The 18,358-nt window shown below is 39.4% G+C and overlaps 3 protein-coding genes across 4 annotated transcripts; 2 read left to right on the top strand and 1 right to left on the bottom strand.

Moving 5' to 3' along the window:
* Positions 1 to 1,894: 1,894 nt before the first annotated feature.
* Positions 1,895 to 12,356, bottom strand: LOC113129544 (serine/threonine-protein kinase NIM1). Its single transcript, XM_026305597.1, has 5 exons — positions 12,305 to 12,356; positions 12,184 to 12,222; positions 4,590 to 4,892; positions 4,130 to 4,398; positions 1,895 to 2,647 (listed from the first exon to the last, which is right to left on the bottom strand). The coding sequence occupies exons 1-5, from the start codon at positions 12,354 to 12,356 to the stop codon at positions 1,895 to 1,897; spliced, it is 1,416 nt and encodes a 471-aa protein (XP_026161382.1).
* pole4 (polymerase (DNA-directed), epsilon 4, accessory subunit) lies at positions 7,630 to 9,561 on the top strand. The gene is made up of 4 exons (XM_026305085.1): positions 7,630 to 7,997; positions 8,454 to 8,538; positions 8,922 to 8,963; positions 9,260 to 9,561. Exons 1-4 carry the CDS (start codon positions 7,758 to 7,760, stop codon positions 9,271 to 9,273), a joined length of 381 nt encoding a protein of 126 aa, XP_026160870.1. The 5' UTR covers positions 7,630 to 7,757; the 3' UTR covers positions 9,274 to 9,561.
* A 2,019-nt stretch (positions 12,357 to 14,375) lies between the features above and the next one.
* On the top strand, positions 14,376 to 17,667 carry ccl44 (chemokine (C-C motif) ligand 44). Of its 2 annotated transcripts, none has more exons than XM_026305145.2 (5): positions 14,376 to 14,612; positions 15,583 to 15,712; positions 16,252 to 16,396; positions 16,611 to 16,691; positions 16,805 to 17,667. In XM_026305145.2, the coding sequence occupies exons 1-4, from the start codon at positions 14,549 to 14,551 to the stop codon at positions 16,644 to 16,646; spliced, it is 375 nt and encodes a 124-aa protein (XP_026160930.1). In that variant the 5' UTR covers positions 14,376 to 14,548; the 3' UTR covers positions 16,647 to 16,691; positions 16,805 to 17,667. The 2 variants fall into 2 exon arrangements, with proteins under 2 accessions (XP_026160930.1, XP_026160928.1); XM_026305143.2 differs by having other exon boundaries at positions 14,377 to 14,612; positions 16,611 to 16,686.
* The last annotated feature ends 691 nt before the right edge of the window (positions 17,668 to 18,358 follow it).

Here is an 18,358-nt window from a genome sequence, read left to right as displayed (position 1 = left end):
ACCATAAAGTGTTCACAGTTACATGGACCTATGTGCTACTAAATGCATACCAGTGTCAGTTTATATTAGTGGTTTACTTTATAACAACCTCCCAGACAGACTGTACTCTTTTTAAATGGACAATCTTTCGCAACCATGTCAAACATGTTTATATGACCCGACTCGTTTTGACTCTCATCCAGAGCTCAAGGCTGTTCTTTCACTGCCAAAAACACTTAGAAACAATTGCTGGCTTGAATCTGGAGTTGATATTTTGGCTCGTCGTGACAATCCCAGGGGGTAAGGAAAGGTAAAGACGTGAAGAAGACGAAAACGCTAGTTTTCAAAAGTAAGCCAGGGTTTGTGTCCACTTCAAAGAAATGATTAAAATCAGGTTTTAAAACATTATTTAACCAGGTTGATTTGAATATCATTCAATGTCAAGCCAAAGAAAAGTCTCTGTGTAGACTTAACCAACCTGATTGGCATATCATGGTCATCAGTCACCTAAGCATAAAGTATTTAGTCTAGTCCAAAAAAAATGCAGCTCAGCTTTTGTATGAGCTCCCTTTTGAAACATGTTATAAAACAGAAGCTGACAGATGCTATTGTCCAACTTTCACAAGGAATAGATCAGGATGATGCATCAGTTGAAATGTTTCACAATTGGAAATGATAAGAGGGATTTTCACACCAGTGACACTGAGCAAGAACAGGCTGATTGACTCACTGGCACTTTTAGGGACCTCAACTAATCTTTCACTGTGTCTGTTCTTGTCCACAAACTGTGTACACATTCACGTGGGAACAGGCTGTGGGCTGGGGGTTCAATGTTTGATTGCAAAATATAAAGCTTATCACGGTGTCAATCACCCATCAGAGCCACAGCAAATGCATGCAGTTACTGGCAGAATTGGCGCTAAATTGTGAAGTGACGGTAACAGGCAAAGACGAATGTCTGAAAGAAACTATTGCGCCCTCGAGGGAATTCACAAGTGAGAGGTAAAACAAAACTGAAGGACCATAATGTGGAACATAACGTCTCACAGGTCCCCGTAGCTTAATATTTCATAATTCTCCAGAATTCACAAAGGCACAAAAGCATCAGGTTTTACGATCGCCTCTGAAAGTATCGGCTCCAAAATCAGATGAGAAGAATCTGAAAAGAAACAGCGTTTAAAAAACTTTTTATTCTGATAAATGAATTCGTTCTGCCGTAGTTATTAACGCAGAGCGGCATTCAATTCAGGCCACATAGATATTAGCAAACTTTGACTTTAAACAATCTGTATGTGTGCGATTTGATTTTTAAATGTTATGTGTGTAATATTTACAAAGAGTTTAAATATCTAACGCACATTAAATGAAGGTATTTTAAGCCTCTGTTTTGGGTTTAAAACACACTAAAGCTTTTCAGCTGACTGGATTTACATTTTGCCTCTTGGTCCTAGTTTTGTTCTGTAACTTTTCCCTGGATGTTTCCTCCCTGGTCTTAGGTTTCATTTCTGTTGGACCAAGCATATACTGCGTTTGCTATATTAGGATTACCTGTGGCCTTTGAACAGATCAGCAGACCTTTGCTCTGATTAACAGCATTGGAAGATGCAGATATACATTGATCCATGAATGTTTTGTGTTAATAAACACTTGTTGTTGGCAACGTAATCAGAAGAGAAAGCGACAGGTAGGGGTCCTGGTCTGAAAGTGATAATTGACACTGTGGTGTGATCCATCTGAGACTGTCCTCAGTCTCCACGTGTCACATATTGCACAACAGAACTTTTTAACGTGTAACACAATGCCTCACAGATTACGAGATGCTGAAATGATTGAGGCAGAGTCAACAAGCAAATGTGCACATGTGTATTTGATAAAGCTGTTTAACCGTAACTGAATCAGTCCAGTTTCTTTCTCATTACAGAATAACACAGACAGCAGAAGCAGTGTGCTTCTTCACTGATGAAGCAGACCACTTCTTTGGGATCCTGTAGTCATCAGGGTGAGAAGCCGAATAACCCACAGACTCCACTGACCTCCTCTTCTGCACCCTATGGAGTAGGATCCTATAGGTCCCTGTCAATGGGCTCCTACAATCTAAACAGGGATTGTTCTGAAAGTGAACTGTCACAATGCCAAGATCTGACAGCAGACCCTTCACCTCCTGCTCCTCCACACATAGAGCCTGGCTGGCCTGGGCAAAGTGGGCGGGGGACAGGGGCAACAAGTCATATGGACAAGGATACACGATCCCATTCAGCCAAGCACACTGTGCGATCTGGGTGAGAGAGGAGCGGTCGGTAGGCACGGGCTGCAGCATGGCCCTAATGACCACTTGGCAAGGATTGGGCACATAAGCTGGGATGCTGTAAGCCCCCTGCAGGATGCAACGCCTCAGCCTCCCCAGGTTGTCCCCGTAAAAGGGCAGAGTCGCCGTCACCATGAAGTACAAGAGAATACCTAAGGCCCAGATATCTGAATAGCTTCCAATGTAACCTTTTTCCTTAAATAGTTCAGGAGCAGCATAAGGTGGCGATCCACAGAAACTGGTGAGGAGCTCGTTGGGACTGCTCTCTGTGCTGAAGCCAAAATCTCCAACCTTGATGCAGTAGCTGGTGGTGTAGAAAATGTTTTCTGCCTTAAGGTCTCTGTGGACAATGTTGTTGTCATGCTGAAATATTACAAAAAGATGTTAGAAACTCAGCAGGGAAAGACATGTTTAACAATCCCTGTAAGCTTTAATGAATACAATTATGAGTTTTGTAATATTATATTGTAATATTGCTCCAATAATATCTGGTACTTGTACTTATATTCCTATTTTCTTCCAGTTGTAGTTTATAAAGCTATTCCAATCTACTCCTCTTATGTTGTATATTCGTCGGGCAGGTATAATTATTTTTCAAAGTTAATATGTGATCTATAAAACATATAAACATATAAAATACGCCGCATTGTTAAAGATGAAACCTGTTTTTCTTGTGATCTTAGTTTCTAGTTGAGACCTGTTGTTATGTTTCAGATTTATATGAGCTGTTGGCAAGTTCTGCCAAGTTTCTCCAATGAATTTCTCTGATGGTTTCAATTAACTAAAACAGTAAAAAAAAAAGCATTACTGCATTACTACATACTTAAACATTACTGCATCAGTATTAACACTATATTCATGTTCATCCATCCATCACCTGTACCCCCTTAGTCCTAACCAGGGTCCCAGGGATCTGCTGGAGCCTATCCCAGCTCTCTCTGGGTGAAAGGCAGGGGTCCACCCTGGACAGGTCCCCAGTCCATCACAGGGCCACATAGAGACAAACAACCTCACACACTCACACTCACTCCTATGGGCAATTTAGAGTCACCAATCAACCTGACATACATGTTTTTGGACTGTGGGAGGAAACCAGAGTACCTGGAGAAAACCCACACAAGGACAGGGAGAACATGCAGACTCCACACAGAAAGGCCCCTGATGGGTTTCAAACCAGGAACCTTCTTGCTGTGAGGCAACAGTTCTAACCACTAAACACCGTGCTGCCTTATATTATTGTTATATGTAATAATATGTCATCCACAAGAAACATTTTCTTTCATATTGAGAATTTTAGTTTTGATAGTTTAGGTATATTTTGATGAAAATCCGTTTATATTTTGATTTAAGTAAAGGGTTGGAGTGAAGAACCTGTGATGGAGTATTTTTATACTGTTACATCAGTGCTTTTACTGAAGTATATTACTTACTATGAGTGACACCACATACCAACTGCTTCTTAGCTGGTTAAGTTGCTGGGATGCTCGTTTGTGCAGGAAAACAAGACAATTCAGACTAAAATCTGAACTGAGTCATGTACCCAGTTTAAGTTTCACTGGAAAACTTAATTCCCATTAACTCTGTGCTGACTGGTAACAAACTGAATGGAGAAACCCCACCCAAACTTATACGCCTATAGCCTACCTTAAACTATTACCATCAATGCATATGTTGATTGAACATTTACGACAATTACATTTCTTTTTCTTCAATTCAGCTCATACTTGCTGCTAATAACTCAATAATGCGAATACAGAACATCGCAAAAATCCATGCTCATGTGGCACAGCCTGAGCACATTCTCCTGCTGTTTAGCAGATCACAATCAGTGACACTGGAGCTCACCATGTGTCTAACAGCAGAGACGACTTGTGCAAAGACCAACTTGGTTTCCAGGTCGTTAAGTTTCCCTCTGGTGGTGATTCGGGAGAAGAGATCTCCACCACTGCCGTACTCCATCACCAGATACAGCTTCCTGCTGGTCTCGATCACCTCGTAGAGACGCACCACATTGGGGTGGCACAGCTTCTCCATGCAGCTGATCTCCGAGGAAGTCAAAGGCTGGTTCTTCTTATCCAAACGCAGCTTGTCCATGACTTTAACAGCTACTCTCTCTGAGAAATGAAGACAGACATGTCTATGAGATTTAAACAAATGAGATGCCAGAAATCACTTTCAGTATCTATTTCTAGAAAGTCTTATTCTGACACGAACGTTATTCACAGACCTGAAGTATTAAAACTACTATGGAACCTAGAATATGTGGATCCATTAACAGAAACTTAAACAACTAATGGTTCCTGACCTTTTGTCAATGTGTGGACACCCAGCTTGACAGTAGAGAAGTTGCCCTGCCCGATCTCTCCACGCAACTCATAAAAACCAACCCGACGACCAAGCATCAGGTCACTGATGATCCTCTGATTGTGGGCCATGTCGTACACAACCCTCTCAAATGGGGACTGTCTCATTCTCTGTGCTTCGGTGAGCGGTGGGATGGCACATGTGGCAGCTGAGGCCAGCGGCTTGGTTGTCAAGTCCACTTTTGGAGCCTCAGCTCTGGATTTTTTACTCCCTTTCTGCTTCGCCCATAACTGCGTTTTATTGGCTTGAACAGAATGAGGGGAACAAGAAATGTGAAGACATATATGAGTTTCTTTGCAGACGCACGTAGAAATGTCAGCATCAGCTTTGTGTGAAACAGCAGCTATGTAAGGATCAGTGTGCAGTTTTTGCAAAAGGAAAAGCTAATGACAAGTTCAGACACAACCCTCATGTATACCTGTGAGCAGCACCAGACTGCTCGGCTCTTACAAACGTTCTTGCACAGACAACTAGTATGAGCATTACATGTATAGGACATTGATAATAAGATTAACCTCAGTGTCCAGTATAAGATAATTCACATTCAACATACACACTAACACTTCAAAAAAAAAAAAAAAAACCCCTCAAAACAGAACTGAAACTTTTCTGGGCACTGTTAAATCAATCTCAAAATGTATGTTTTAAAAATGGACAAAAGCAGGATGTGTCTGCCTTTCCTGTTATTTTCTGCTGAATGAGAATAAAAGTGTTTAGATCTCAGGACTGGGCACTTTTCTTGTGAAGACTGGCCAACATATTCATTTTTTCACAGTATGTGCACATCTTTTGATGTAACTCTTGCATGAGAAACTGCTAACAGGATTGGTAGAACCAGTTCTTTGTGTGCTCAGGATTACCCACTTGATTTAGATCTTGTATTAGTGGGTCATCCCTGAGTGCAGAAGGCTATTTATACTGTACTAAATTAGATTAACATGGAACAGCAGAACACGAATTGATAGAGCTGCCAAATAAAGGTAGGATTCCTGTGGATAATATAAGCTACTGGCATTGAGTTTGTCCAGAAAGCAAAATAAACTCAATAAACTAACTAATAAATACCTATAAATGCTTTTTTCTGTGGTTGTAAGTGTTTTACTTGTTGCCATATGCATTTTAAACAGCCTTTCTTTTGGAAATGGCTGATATTTGCTTATATAACAAATACTGTCTTGCAGAAAATTGCCCCTGGTAAAACTATACGTATTTGCTGTTCACAGCTTCTGCATGGTTGACTCTTAAAGTGGCAAGATTGACTCTTGTCTTTCCACATGTACAAGACAATTCATAATTGAGTGCAGAATCTATTCAACATTCATCCACATTTAGGGTTTAGAAACTGAAGATAGTGTTTTATAGTGCCACTTCCTAATAAGGCAGCTCTTATAAAACAAGGAGTGGTTTTAATAAATGACTTATGAATGACTTAGGTTAGATTGGGTACAAGCTGTGAATAGGTGCTGTAATAAATGTTGGAAAATCATTATTACATGCTAATGCTGAATTTCAAGTCTTGAGTTATGTTAAAAAGTAATCAAAATGAAAGTTATTGGTTATTATTTAATTAAAGGCCTATTAAACCATTTAAAAAGCAACTGGTTCCAGCTCATAAACCCTCAAGAAAGGATGTGTCCAAATCCTACTCAGTACTCTACAAACTACAAAATAATAGAGATGGATCTGTATTTCATAAAATGTCTATGAATCTGAAAATTTTACCTGGAGGCTGCTGGTCCTTCATGTCCGTGTCTCAGTATGTAACACCTGACTGCAACTGAACATGTGAATGGAGTATCAGAAGACTAAAGCACTCCTCACAATCCTATTAACAAACTGTATTAGTGCACTGCTCATTAAGGCCTCTGACACAATGAAAATGCTGCACACACACTTTTAAACTGATCACTCCACATATTGAAGTTTACACTAATGATAAATTGTCTAGATACAGTCAAATGGATATTTTGGATTTATTATACAAAATGTCTTGCAAATAGCCAACATGCTGCCCTCCCTGCTCCACATATAAACCTTATTCCTCCTCTGCTTGTTGGTGCTAACCACTAATGCAAATAGGTGAAATTTAAATATGGTTAATTACTGCAGAAACATCCATCTTTGCTAATATGATTTTCTAAAATAACTTTCTTAAATGTTAGGCCTTTCCTTAACACATTTGATTTTTTTCTTTCTATTTTTCTTTACACTTAATGTGGACAACAGTCAATAACTCAAAGCACATTAACAGAAAACTGGAATAATTAAAACAACACACATAGAAACAATAGGTAGAAAGGAAACTCAGAGAGCATAAATAAACATGTGGGTGTTTTGTTCGGACTTGATTCCAACCTAACTTGTCAGAGTCGTTTCCAGCCACAGTAGGCAGCTTTCAACAAAAGCGGCAAATGTCAAAGTCGGCCACAAACTAGTTAATATGTCCCTCAGTTGCTGGGAGGCCAAACCAGAGCTATTGTATTGTTAATACTGGACTTAAATTAGCAGAGTGACCAGAAACATGACTCAAAATGAGGGATGATGTTCCTCCAGGGCTGCTAGATATGTTCTTCATACAGTCATAGATTAGATTAGCCCATATACAACATGTTTCTATTGCCCTCTAGTGGACAAAAGGTGTGTCTGTCTATTTTATTTTCTGTATATTAAACCTGGCAACAACCATAAAAGGTGGAACTAAGAACATTTAATGACTAAGAACATTTAATGACTAAGAACATAAGAGTCTTTTTTCCCTATTTTGTTTTCAAAGTCAATTTTAATTTCTGTACCTTTTGTGGCATTTTAACATCACTCATTAACACCCAGAGCTGGAAAAGTCTTTGATTGGCGTTAAACTCCGACCAATAGCCAGGGCCTGACTCGCAATCTGCCAATCACTGACGGGGATCAGTTGGCGGGAGAGGAAAGGGCGGGGCGTCGAAGTGTCTGACTGACGAATCAGCGCAGGCTCGTTGGGGAAAAGACCGGAAGCACATGCTGGCGCGTAGCTGCTGATGTTGTTGTCATCTGTGACATGTAGCAGACAAACAGTAGCGATTTTGTGTGTTTTCTTTTAAATAGAGCGTTTGTGTGAAGGAAAGAGATAATGGCTGCGACGGTGGCGACGCCTGTGACCCCGACGGATCACGACCCTGACCGCTGCGGCAGCGAGGAGGAGAGCCGCGGGGCCGAGGGAGCGGAGGAGCCGCAGACAGGCCCCGCTGCTTCCGTGAGCCAAGGCCGACTGTCCAAACTCCCGCTGGCCCGCATCAAGGCACTCATGAAGACCGACCCAGACGTGTCCCTCGCCAGCCAGGAGTCCGTATTTATCATCGCTAAAGCCACGGTAAAAGCCACCGGTTACTCTCTCACAGTGTGACTGCTAAACTAGTCACTAGACAGGTGTTTCCTACTAATCTGAGGCCCTGACGTCCAGGTACGGAGCCTGGTGCTCTCCTGTCTCTGTGCTTCATATCATTAAATGAGCCTGTGCATAATAAATGACGTTACAGCAGCAGTTCGTCTGATATAAAGCCAATAAAAGGTGAAATAAAAACACACAGTGTAAGAAAAGATGAACCTTTCACTATAATAAACTGATAAACTAAGTCATGCAGAGCTTGGCTTTGTAATTAAAAAATAATAAATAAACCCTTCTTTGGATTGATTTGGCCCCACTGGTTTTCAGTAGGAAAATATCAGTTATTCCATTTGGTTTTAAAAAACATCAGTGGTTGGTATTTTTTTTTTTTTTAACTTTTGGTTTAATATGACAGAATGTAAATGGTTTTCTTTGTTCTAGGAGCTGTTTGTTGAGATGATTGCCAAAGATGCACTGGTGTATGCCCAACAAGGGAAGAGGAAAACCTTGCAAAGAAAAGACTTGGGTAAGAATTGTAAAGAAACTCTGATTTACAGGATCCCTGTAAATTGCTACCTGGAGGTGGAGATGTTTTTCAGCCAGCGTCCCACATTGAATCAGGCTGGCAGTAATCTTCTCATTCTGTGTTTGAATACATATACATAAAATACATATCATGGGATCAGCATTTAACTGTTTAGCTGATTGACTTAGATCAAGTTATAGCTATTTAAACTGTGTAAAAATATCAACTCATAAGCAGATATAGTGCCAGTTATGATAAATGGCATATTTAACTACTGCAATATGTATATTTATTAGGTCTGCTTTATAGAAACTCGGTTTTGACTCCCATATTTTCTGTTCTCATCTGTTGTATTAAATCGGTTTTACTCTCTACCTTCACAGACAATGCAATAGAGGCTATAGATGAGTTTGCATTTCTTGAAGGTAAGCTTGTGAGCCCAGTTAAAAATACTCAAGGTCCTTGGGTTAATTTTTGCACAAATGGTCACACTGCAGAATAGTATTCAGTAAAGCTAATAAATACGCTCAGTTTAATTTTCCTTTTAAACTGTATTTGTTTTGGATGATGTATATACCAGGAAAGAATCAATTCCACACATGTGCAAACTCAGAATATACAACATTCTGTTTGCTTGTGCAGATGTGTACAAATGTGCTTTACTTATGTACATTTTGTAACAGTACACATTTTACTAACTCTTTTTTTATTTTCTCTGTAGGTACACTAGATTGAAGAGTGCTTCATGACAACAAGGTGACCCCTGAATATCTGCAACCATCCAAGAAGCTTTTCATTACAGGGTCACAATTTATCATGGAAACCTTTTTGGTATTTTTCTAAGTCAAACTCTGAAACTGGATATTTATAAATGATTTTTTTTACAATGTGCCATTAAGATTTTTCATACATAACCTGGGAGACATTAGTGACAATGTGTACATTTATTGTAAATATTTGTGAAATACTACTGTTGAACTGAATAAAGTTTTAAACAATCAAATTTTGACAGAATTAAACATCTGCTGGAGTCCATCTTCATCAGTTTGTCACATTCTGACTCACTAGTACATTTCCAAGACAAATATCATAGAGACATATTCCAGCATATAAAGTAATGGTTGCTACAGTTATGAACTCCCAAGCCCTGGCCCTGTCATTGTGTTGTGCCATTTTGTTGATATGAACTCCTCAGTTTAACTACACTTGCACAATAAAAACTCTGTTATAGAAGTTGGGCACTTTTTATCAGAGTGCCAGAGCTGAAAAGTATGTAGAGAGATTACAAAACTACATCCACTGAGAAGAAACCTCTCCTACTTTATGTCACATTCTTCTATTATTAAATCAACCATTGTTGACAGTGGAGTATCATTTAGTAACTTTATATCAGAATTAATTTAATCTGGAAAAGCCAATAGCAGCGGTAACGAGCAGAGCAATTATGCATCTGCTGAATTCAAATTTCTTGCAAATGTAAAAATAATGCAGGTGAGATGTTTCTAAATGACATGCAATAAGTCAACCTTATATACAGTGACTTCACATACATCTCAGGTGGATTATTGTTCATTTTCTGCCCCAAACCCTTTCTCATTGATGCATCTAAATTTTCATTTATCAAGGTAGTCGCCTTCTTCATACCTTTGCCTAGCACAATTTCAACTGTACTGTTGTGGCTTTGGGTCTGCCAGTCACCTTTAAGTTTCCTCCAGTTTCCAAATGTGTTTTGATGGTGTAGGGAACTGGACTCACTGACACCTTGGCTTCCTTTGCAGTTTCTTATAAAGGAAAGAGCTAATATATTTTAAGTATTATAATGGTCTGTCTGTCTGCTTTTTTCTTGTCATTATGAGAACAGTATACTACTAAATTTCAATTTTGAGTAGCCTAAACTTTTTGCCCCACTTCTGGTAGTTTACCACTCACCTTTGCACCATTGCACGTTATTCACTGGACCTGGCCTGCTACATTTCAATTTAACTCAAAATGAGGGTATTCTAAAACCTTTGACCAGTAATGTATGAAATAATCAAATATGAACCTGATACACTGGTTTCTGTTGACATCATTATTGAATATTTTAGAAATAGCAAATCCCCAGGAAATCCTGATTACCATTAGCTTTTGTTTTAAAACTCCATACATACAGTACAGGACAAATCTGTGGTGAAATGGTGAGGGTTAAAATTCTTTCATTCTTCCTGGCAATGTTTGTTAAGCACATCCAGAGTGTTCAGTTTCACAATCCAGCAAAGTCAAGAGATCCCTTGGGTTTTTGCAGGAGGTATTTTTAAAATAAATGTTTGAGTATATTTAAGCTGATTTTCTGGGTTTAGGGTTTCAGGCAGTAATGGAAGAGAGATGTCAGAAGTACAGATATCTGGATCCAGAAGAACACCAGTCAACTCTCTAGGAATGCCAGGCAGGCACAGAGGAATGTGAAGAACCCTCTTCTAATAAAACATAATTACAAGGGTGAAGGATTGGATATTATTTTAGTTCCACTGTCAGTAAAGCAGTAAAGACATCCTATTAAGGAAATCTCATGTAAAAAGAACCCCCCCCCCCCCCCCCGAGCAAAACATGTAGAATGAAAATAGGACTGGCTCTCTGTAATTCTGCTTTATGCTAGTCAAAAAATGGCATCCTGAGAGAATAAACTCTGATTCCATTACTTCATTGTTGTGCTATTTGATATTTCAGAGAAACTAGTGAAACAAATTGGAGTGACATTTATAATCAGATCACACATATAGTCACAGCTGTGTTTTAAGAGCCAACTCCAAATTTAGCACGAAAACATAGTGACAATCACAACATGAGGTTTAACAATTATATTTACCATGTTCACCATGTTAATTTAGCATTCATGTTAGCATGCTAACATTATTTAATTATCATCAAACAGAAAGTAGAGTTGAGACTGATGGTAATGTCGTTAGTTTTTGCAGGTCTGTGGTCATAATCCAGAGGCAGCCACCATCCAATAGATACAATTCACTTAAAATAACAATAATAATGAAAAATGTTTTAAAAAAGTTTTATTCCAAACTGGATCAAAAAGTGTTGGCAGGTCCTGTTCATCCAGAGATGAAGACACTACTGTATCAGCATCTTTAAAGACATCTAATCAACTTATCTTATTAATATAAACTATTATGAACTAATTAAATTATAGCTGTTTTGCTTATTTTATGCAAACGATATTTCTACATCTAGTAAGTTATATATGACACCAAACAAACATGGACGCCTTGTAACTAGTGTTTCAGCAGCCGAAGGATAATTTGTTTAACAAACACAAAGAAGTGAACACATCTAGAGTTAGTCCTGTAGCTTCAGTTTGGTTTCACTTCCCTACTGGGAATTTCAAATGATCTCAATTTTAAAAAATCCCAGCAAATATGTGTTTTAGTTCTGGCTCCAGACAGAGCCAGTCACAACAATCCCGCTAAGGTTACTACAACAAACATCACGACAACAGCGCGTCTTAACAAACCAAAATCTTAACCAGACAAAGATCAACGTCCATGTGCGTTTGTTTAACTTGGCGCACACGTGACACAGGTGGCTAACGCTACCTGCTAGCTAGCTAACTAACTAGCCAAAACAAACATTAGCAACCGAGACAACAACACTGACCTGTTGGTTGGAAGAAACCGCAAAGGTGGATTGACCCACCTGTCCAGCAGAAACTACGGAGACCCTTAAAGGACACTGTGGTCTGTTCTTCTGAGCTATTTTGCGAGAACTTTTGAGTTACCGTTTGCAAAAAGACGCGAGACTTTGCGAGATCTCGCAAAAGGTGTAACCATAACTACTTTTCTCCTTGGAAACAGCGGTGTCAGGCATCACCAACACTGGTATTCATTAAAACAGTATTTAAAGAAAAACTATGTTTATCCAACATTAACCTCAATAGATCTGACAGGAAGTCAGTTACCAAATCATTTGTAGACTAATGTGTCCCAGATATAATCCCAGTTGAGATACACACCATCCATCCATCCATCATGTAGACCCCCTTAGTCCCTAACCAGGGTCCCATGGATCAGCTGGAGCCTATCCCAGCTCTCTCTGGGTGAAAGGCAGGGGTCCACCCTGGACAGGTCCCCAGTCCATCACAGGGCCACATAGAGACCAACAACCTCACACACTCACACTCACTCCTATGGGCAATTTAGAGTCACCAATCAACCTGACATACATGTTTTTGGACTGTGGGAGGAAACCAGAGTACCTGGAGAAAACCCACGCAAGCACAGGGAGAACATGCAAACTCCACACAGAAAGGCCCCTGATGGGTTTCAAACCGGGAACCTTCTTGCTGTGAGGCAACAGTGCTAACCACCGTGCTGCACACCGATGATAAATTACGATGAATATCAGACAAAGCATGGTGCCATGTAAACGTGGGGCCATTTGATGATTCAGTCTCTGTCCCAGAGGTCACTGTACTGCAAGTCCCATGATCAACACAAATGTAGTCCCATTCATTTTCCTATTAAGAGTTAAATTAATAGGAAATTAGCTCAATTATGTTATTAATTAACAAGGAGTATAAAACATTTAACATATCAACAGTGTGATATGACACCATTTGTGTATCTGTCGTGTAAACAGGAATTTGATTAGTCATTATACACAAAGTTGTTGGCTTTGTGTGTCTGTAGCATCTGTGTTTGTTATTTTTCAGGGTCAGTTCAAGGGAATATCTTTCTGAAATAAATGCAGGCCTTCATCAGTTCATCTGTTTTCTCTTTGTGTAATTATGTCCTGGTGCCGTTCTCCATTGAAACGTCTGTAATGGATGTGGATACTGGTTTCTTTGATAGAGCCTCTAGTGGTGTTCAGTAATGGAAACTAGGTAATATTTTTATTGTGATTTATGGATGCCAGGGAGAGTCTGTAAAGGCATATTAAGGGGATATTTTTCCAACATCTGAATTGCTTTATTGGCCAAATACATTACATCTATTTGGTGCCATTGGAGTACTATTATGAGCCAAGCCATAAATATGAAAGACAAGAAAGAATGAAATCAAATAATGTCTGTGGATCAGTTTCAAATTGGCTGCCAGACTTCCAAGATTGCTCTGTAGATATGAGATATGATTACAAAGGCCAAACAAAAGCATGCAAGATTTGTCTTTATTTGTTTTAAGCAAAAAAAAGGCATTTATCACTGGAGACTTGTAACACATGCCTTAACACAAGCCAAACTGTGAGTTTAAAAATGAAAATATAGCAGTGTGTCATCGGCATAGTCAATAAACATTTTTATAATAGCACTTTAACAGAACAGGAAAGAACATGGAGGACAAGACAATGGACACTATAAAAGAAACATGGGGCTTTAACATTTTTTGTGATAACCTGTCACAACAAAAGCACAGTTACAGGTAAAATTCAATGGTGCAAGAATAACATGCACTTTACATTACACATATATAAAAACTGCATTTTAAAACCACAATTCTTATATACATGTTGTCATTTAGGGTCAAGGATTGTCTTTGTCTAAGAGTTTCCACAACATTTACAAGCTGGATATTATTCAGAAGTTGTTTTGATTTTTTTGTTAGATTACAAAACAGGACTGATTGTGTAATGTGAAAGCTGCAGGGTGATTGCCTGTTGATTTCACTGATTAAATCTGTTGCAGTGCTGGGACGGGGGGGGGGGAGGACAGGATTAGTAGCAGAATGAATAAGGAGTTTAAAGACAAATGAGGGGAGGAGACAAGAAGGTAAAAATGAGAGAGAGGTGAGACAAGTGTGAAAGAAAAACAGAATAAGGGAGGGAGTTTAGTTGAAGATAAGACGGACTGAAAATGGATATACACAGAGAAAGACAGTAAAAGATAGGAGGTGGAGGTGAGTGAGTGAGAGATGGGCAGGGAGATACAAAGAGAGGGAGGGAATAATATAAGAGAGGCAGCCACAGAGGGAGAGGTGACAGAGTAGATCATCCTCCTTTTCCTGTCCTCCTTTCCGCCAGCCTCATCATGTCCATGCTGCAGATGTTGACTGTTATCGCTCTGACTGTTATCCTCCTGGCATCTGTAGAAGGTAGGGCACAAGCGTACTCACCATGTGTGTGTGTGTGTGTGTGTGTGTGTGTGTGTGTGTGTTGCATGGCTGGCATGCACCCTGCAGGTGGACACTACAGCAAAGAGAGTGATGGCAAAAGACATAGAAGGGAAAGAGGGATGGCAGCAGCAGCGGGGAGGGAAGCGTGGATGTAAACAGAGGGGACGAACGCAGAAGGACGAGCATCTGAAATCACACAACACTCAAAGAAGGCATCTGTGTGGTGGCTTAGTCTGTGTGATTGTGCTGCCTTGTCTGTTTTTTTGAAATGTGTGAAAGCGCTGGAAGTGCCGTGCTGAGCCCGAGGGTGGATTCTAGATCATCTGTGGCATAATAAAGCAGCACTGTCCTATTTTATGGCTCTTTTTGCTCCTGCTGCTTCCACAACACTTTAATTTGTTTGCATAATTGCTCTGTTTAAAAATGTATTGTGGCACATCGTCCACACAAAACACACTGCTCCTCTCTTCCTCTCATTTTCTTACTCTGATTTCGTTGGCATGGTAGTATGTTTTGCAGCACAGTTGGATTCCATTGTAATTCCTCTGACATTCTTGTGTGAGTACATGTGTCCATATCTAAGTTTGTGTATATGTAACTACAAACGCCGCCAAAGCACTCTATTCCAGCCTTTGCAAATCAAAATATTGACTTCACACTGGGTAGACGGTGAGTATGCGATATAAATATCAACGTAAAATGTTTCTGTAGCTGAAGTAATTCATGTAAAATAATATATTGCTTTGAAACTTTTGTGGCTGTCATGAAGTGGCTTTAAAGAGAAAAAAAATCAGAAATCAAAGATATTAAACAGAAAGAAAAAAGCCAGGATAAGTAACTGGTTTTGGCACCAAAAATATTCACTAAGGTTCTGTCAAGTTGCTTATGTTGGACATTGGACCCTAATGGTTTCTTACTCTATTTGTCTGTTTGTTGCTTTTCCTCCCAGGTAACGGTGTGCAGATGCAGATGGATGTCCAGTGCTGCATGTTGTACTCCCGGGGAAAGGTGCGTACCAAAGATGTGCTGCGTTTTGAGGTGCAGACAGAGGGTCCCGACTGCAGTATACAAGCCATCATGCAAGTATTTTGACTATCCACTCTGGGAGCTAAAGAGCACACAGCCATCTGCTGGCATAGAAAATATGCCACTCGCTTGTTTTATTGCATATTGTTAGAGCAGCGCACAATATATTGCCAGGAAAGTAAGAAAGGAAATATGTGGTAATAAGAAACCATCTGAAAATAACGTTCAGAAAACAGCTAATCCCTCTTACAGTCAGTCAGAACAGAAGAGTTTAGGGAAGTACAGTGGTGAAGTCACATACCTATTGTTTCCAGCAGATCAGAGAAATCTGCAGTTTGCTTCGTCATGTGATCCAGATAACAAAAAATACGAAGTTTTTATATATGCATGAATTAGTTTTCTTTATTCCCACTTTGTTCAGCTTTACTCACTTTTGATCACAGATTTACTGTTACTGTATGTAACTCTCTATTTCCAGTCATCTTCCTTGTTATTCCTTTGAGCTCAGATTCTCTGCAGGGCAGACATCTTTGTAGTTCTCCACATTATTTCTGTCACAATGTGTTGTGTAAGTATTGTGCTCTTTTCATAGTCTTTACACAAAGAAGGCGGTGAAATGTGGAGACCCTAAAGACCCGAGGGTCAGGAGGTTGATGAGGAAAATCACTCAGAGAGAGAAAGCCAAGGCCCGCCAAATCATGTGGATGCAGCATGACAACCTGCCCGCTATGTCAGAGGTCAGCCAAACTAGATTACAGCTACATGACTGATACACCATCCAGCAATACACGAAGTGTCAAATGCAATAACACAAAATGTAATTAGGTCAAATGAGGAACCAGTGTGAGCTACTGTGTCTGCTTGTATCACTCAGTTAAATTATTAGAGGGTGATTTTCATATTTTATATATCCTGAGACACTAATGGAGTTTCTCCTCTTGTGATCATCAGGACAAGAAAGATTACTGGGCATTCAATGCAGAATGATGGAGCACCATCAAACAAGGAGGAAATCTAATAGTCATAAGTAAAGTGTGTTTAATTAACCCTTTAACTATGTTGATGCTCGTGCTCGTTCAGTGTGTTGCATATAACGTAGGTAAGTACTGTACCTCTCTCTAATGTCTCATCCTGTATTTCTACAGGCCAAGTAAACTTTCAGCAGCTCGTTATCTCTACACAGCGAAACTTGCTGACTCTCCAGTTGTCTTGTGTCTCCCTCTATCTACACTATCTGTCTCCCTGGGACCAGACCTGGGCAGCAATACATATTTAAACGGCTTTAGATATTTGAACACGAACTGTGCTTGAAATATTCCCAAATCCATGGCTGGAACAGTCTCAGCAGAGGAGTATTTACTTGTATGATAAGCTGAAATGATTTTTTTTTACTGTTATAATGTTATAGAGTCTGCCTGGAAGTGTCTCCCTCTACAACAAAATACTTGTGGCTGATGTGAACTCAGTGAAAAAGTTGTATTTAAGCAAACAATAACAGAACAGTGATATTAGTATTGTATAGCAGCAAGATACTCTGTGCTTATTTGTGATTTGTATACCTTCTGTAATGTGTAATAACATTTCATACAGTAAAGCAGGTGGGGTTTTGTTTCAGCTGGTGTTCGGGACATTGGGGGACATTTCTGTGATAGCATCCTGTTCTGCACAGTCCAGGTCTTACATTAATCCTTGTTGACTTTAAATATCTGACTGTTAAATGGGTGAAATCACACTGGGATTAAAGCGATTTCACTTGGATTAAATTGTCTGAGTCACATAAAAAGCAAATATTCCTCATATTTTGACCACACTCTGTATAGTGACTGTAAACTCAGTGTGTAACCTGAGTCAGTCCTTAAAAAATTAGGACCCACAGGCATTGACATTTAAATATCCAGTTTACATTCATCTTTTTCACTAATAGTCTGTCACTAAACTATGCCAAAGTATTCATGACTCAGTTCACCACATGGCAAGGCTGTTAAAACTTAAGAGGGCTCAACTGTGTGTGTAGAAGAATGCACTGTATGTCAAAACACGGTATGTCAAGTGAACTATTTTATAAATTAATCTGAAATAATAAGTTGAACTGCCTCGTTTTCTTTTGGATGTGTGTCTGTGTTTTTGGGTGTTTTTAGCCACTGTTAAGCAGCAATGGCTAAAAAGAACAGAATTTTAAAATACATGCTAAGAATATCCAGTACTCTATGGAGAATCTGTAATAAACAGAGACTTAAATCACATTTGTGTATTTTTAATGTATTTTACGGTCTTTGCAAAGAAGTCAGCATCAGGGCAGAGTGCTGACGCAGTGTGCAGGAGCGCGACAGAAACAAAGGGCATAGTGAGTTTTATATGTAGTGTTTTATATAGTGTTATCAGGGCGGGTACAGAAGGAGCCAGTCTTTGTTCATTACAGCAGACTCAATAACTGTCTGGAACAGTCTGGTCAACTGGGTCTGTGTCACAGTGTTCTAGACAAAAATGAAAAACAAGGACAAGACTTTTCAAAACAAAGGTCATACTGTGGAAATCATTTGGAAAGTTTGTATGAAGAAATTCTACAAAACGTTCATAAAGTAAATTTCTAGAGTAAGTTTCTACACTACACCACACCAGGCTGAAATATCTAATATTCATATTATCAAGGATGAACTGCAGTGACATCTTTTCATCTAGTGCCACCATCAAGTACATTT

Source organism: Mastacembelus armatus, chromosome 4, assembly GCF_900324485.2.
Source record: "Mastacembelus armatus chromosome 4, fMasArm1.2, whole genome shotgun sequence".
Taxonomy (NCBI): domain Eukaryota; kingdom Metazoa; phylum Chordata; class Actinopteri; order Synbranchiformes; family Mastacembelidae; genus Mastacembelus; species Mastacembelus armatus.
The sequence above is the reverse complement of the archived record's forward strand: the minus strand, read 5'-3'. Positions and strand labels throughout refer to the sequence as shown.

Excerpts from the sequence above, each read along its gene's own strand:
- pole4 (XM_026305085.1), top strand. The coding sequence starts at position 7,758 with ATGGCTGCGACGGTGGCGACGCCTGTGACCCCGACGGATCACGACCCT. Across the intron at positions 7,998-8,453 it reads TTATCATCGCTAAAGCCACG|GAGCTGTTTGTTGAGATGAT; the intron begins GTAAAAGCCACC and ends TCTTTGTTCTAG. Across the intron at positions 8,539-8,921 it reads CTTGCAAAGAAAAGACTTGG|ACAATGCAATAGAGGCTATA; the intron begins GTAAGAATTGTA and ends CTACCTTCACAG.
- LOC113129544 (XM_026305597.1), bottom strand. The coding sequence starts at position 12,356 with ATGGTTACACCTTTTGCGAGATCTCGCAAAGTCTCGCGTCTTTTTGCA. Across the intron at positions 12,223-12,304 it reads CTCGCGTCTTTTTGCAAACG|GTGGGTCAATCCACCTTTGC; the intron begins GTAACTCAAAAG and ends TCTGCTGGACAG. Across the intron at positions 2,648-4,129 it reads TCTCTGCTGTTAGACACATG|CATGACAACAACATTGTCCA; the intron begins GTGAGCTCCAGT and ends GTAATATTTCAG.
- ccl44 (XM_026305145.2), top strand. The coding sequence starts at position 14,549 with ATGTCCATGCTGCAGATGTTGACTGTTATCGCTCTGACTGTTATCCTC. Across the intron at positions 15,713-16,251 it reads TGCAGTATACAAGCCATCAT|TCTTTACACAAAGAAGGCGG; the intron begins GCAAGTATTTTG and ends CTCTTTTCATAG. Across the intron at positions 16,397-16,610 it reads ACCTGCCCGCTATGTCAGAG|GACAAGAAAGATTACTGGGC; the intron begins GTCAGCCAAACT and ends TGTGATCATCAG.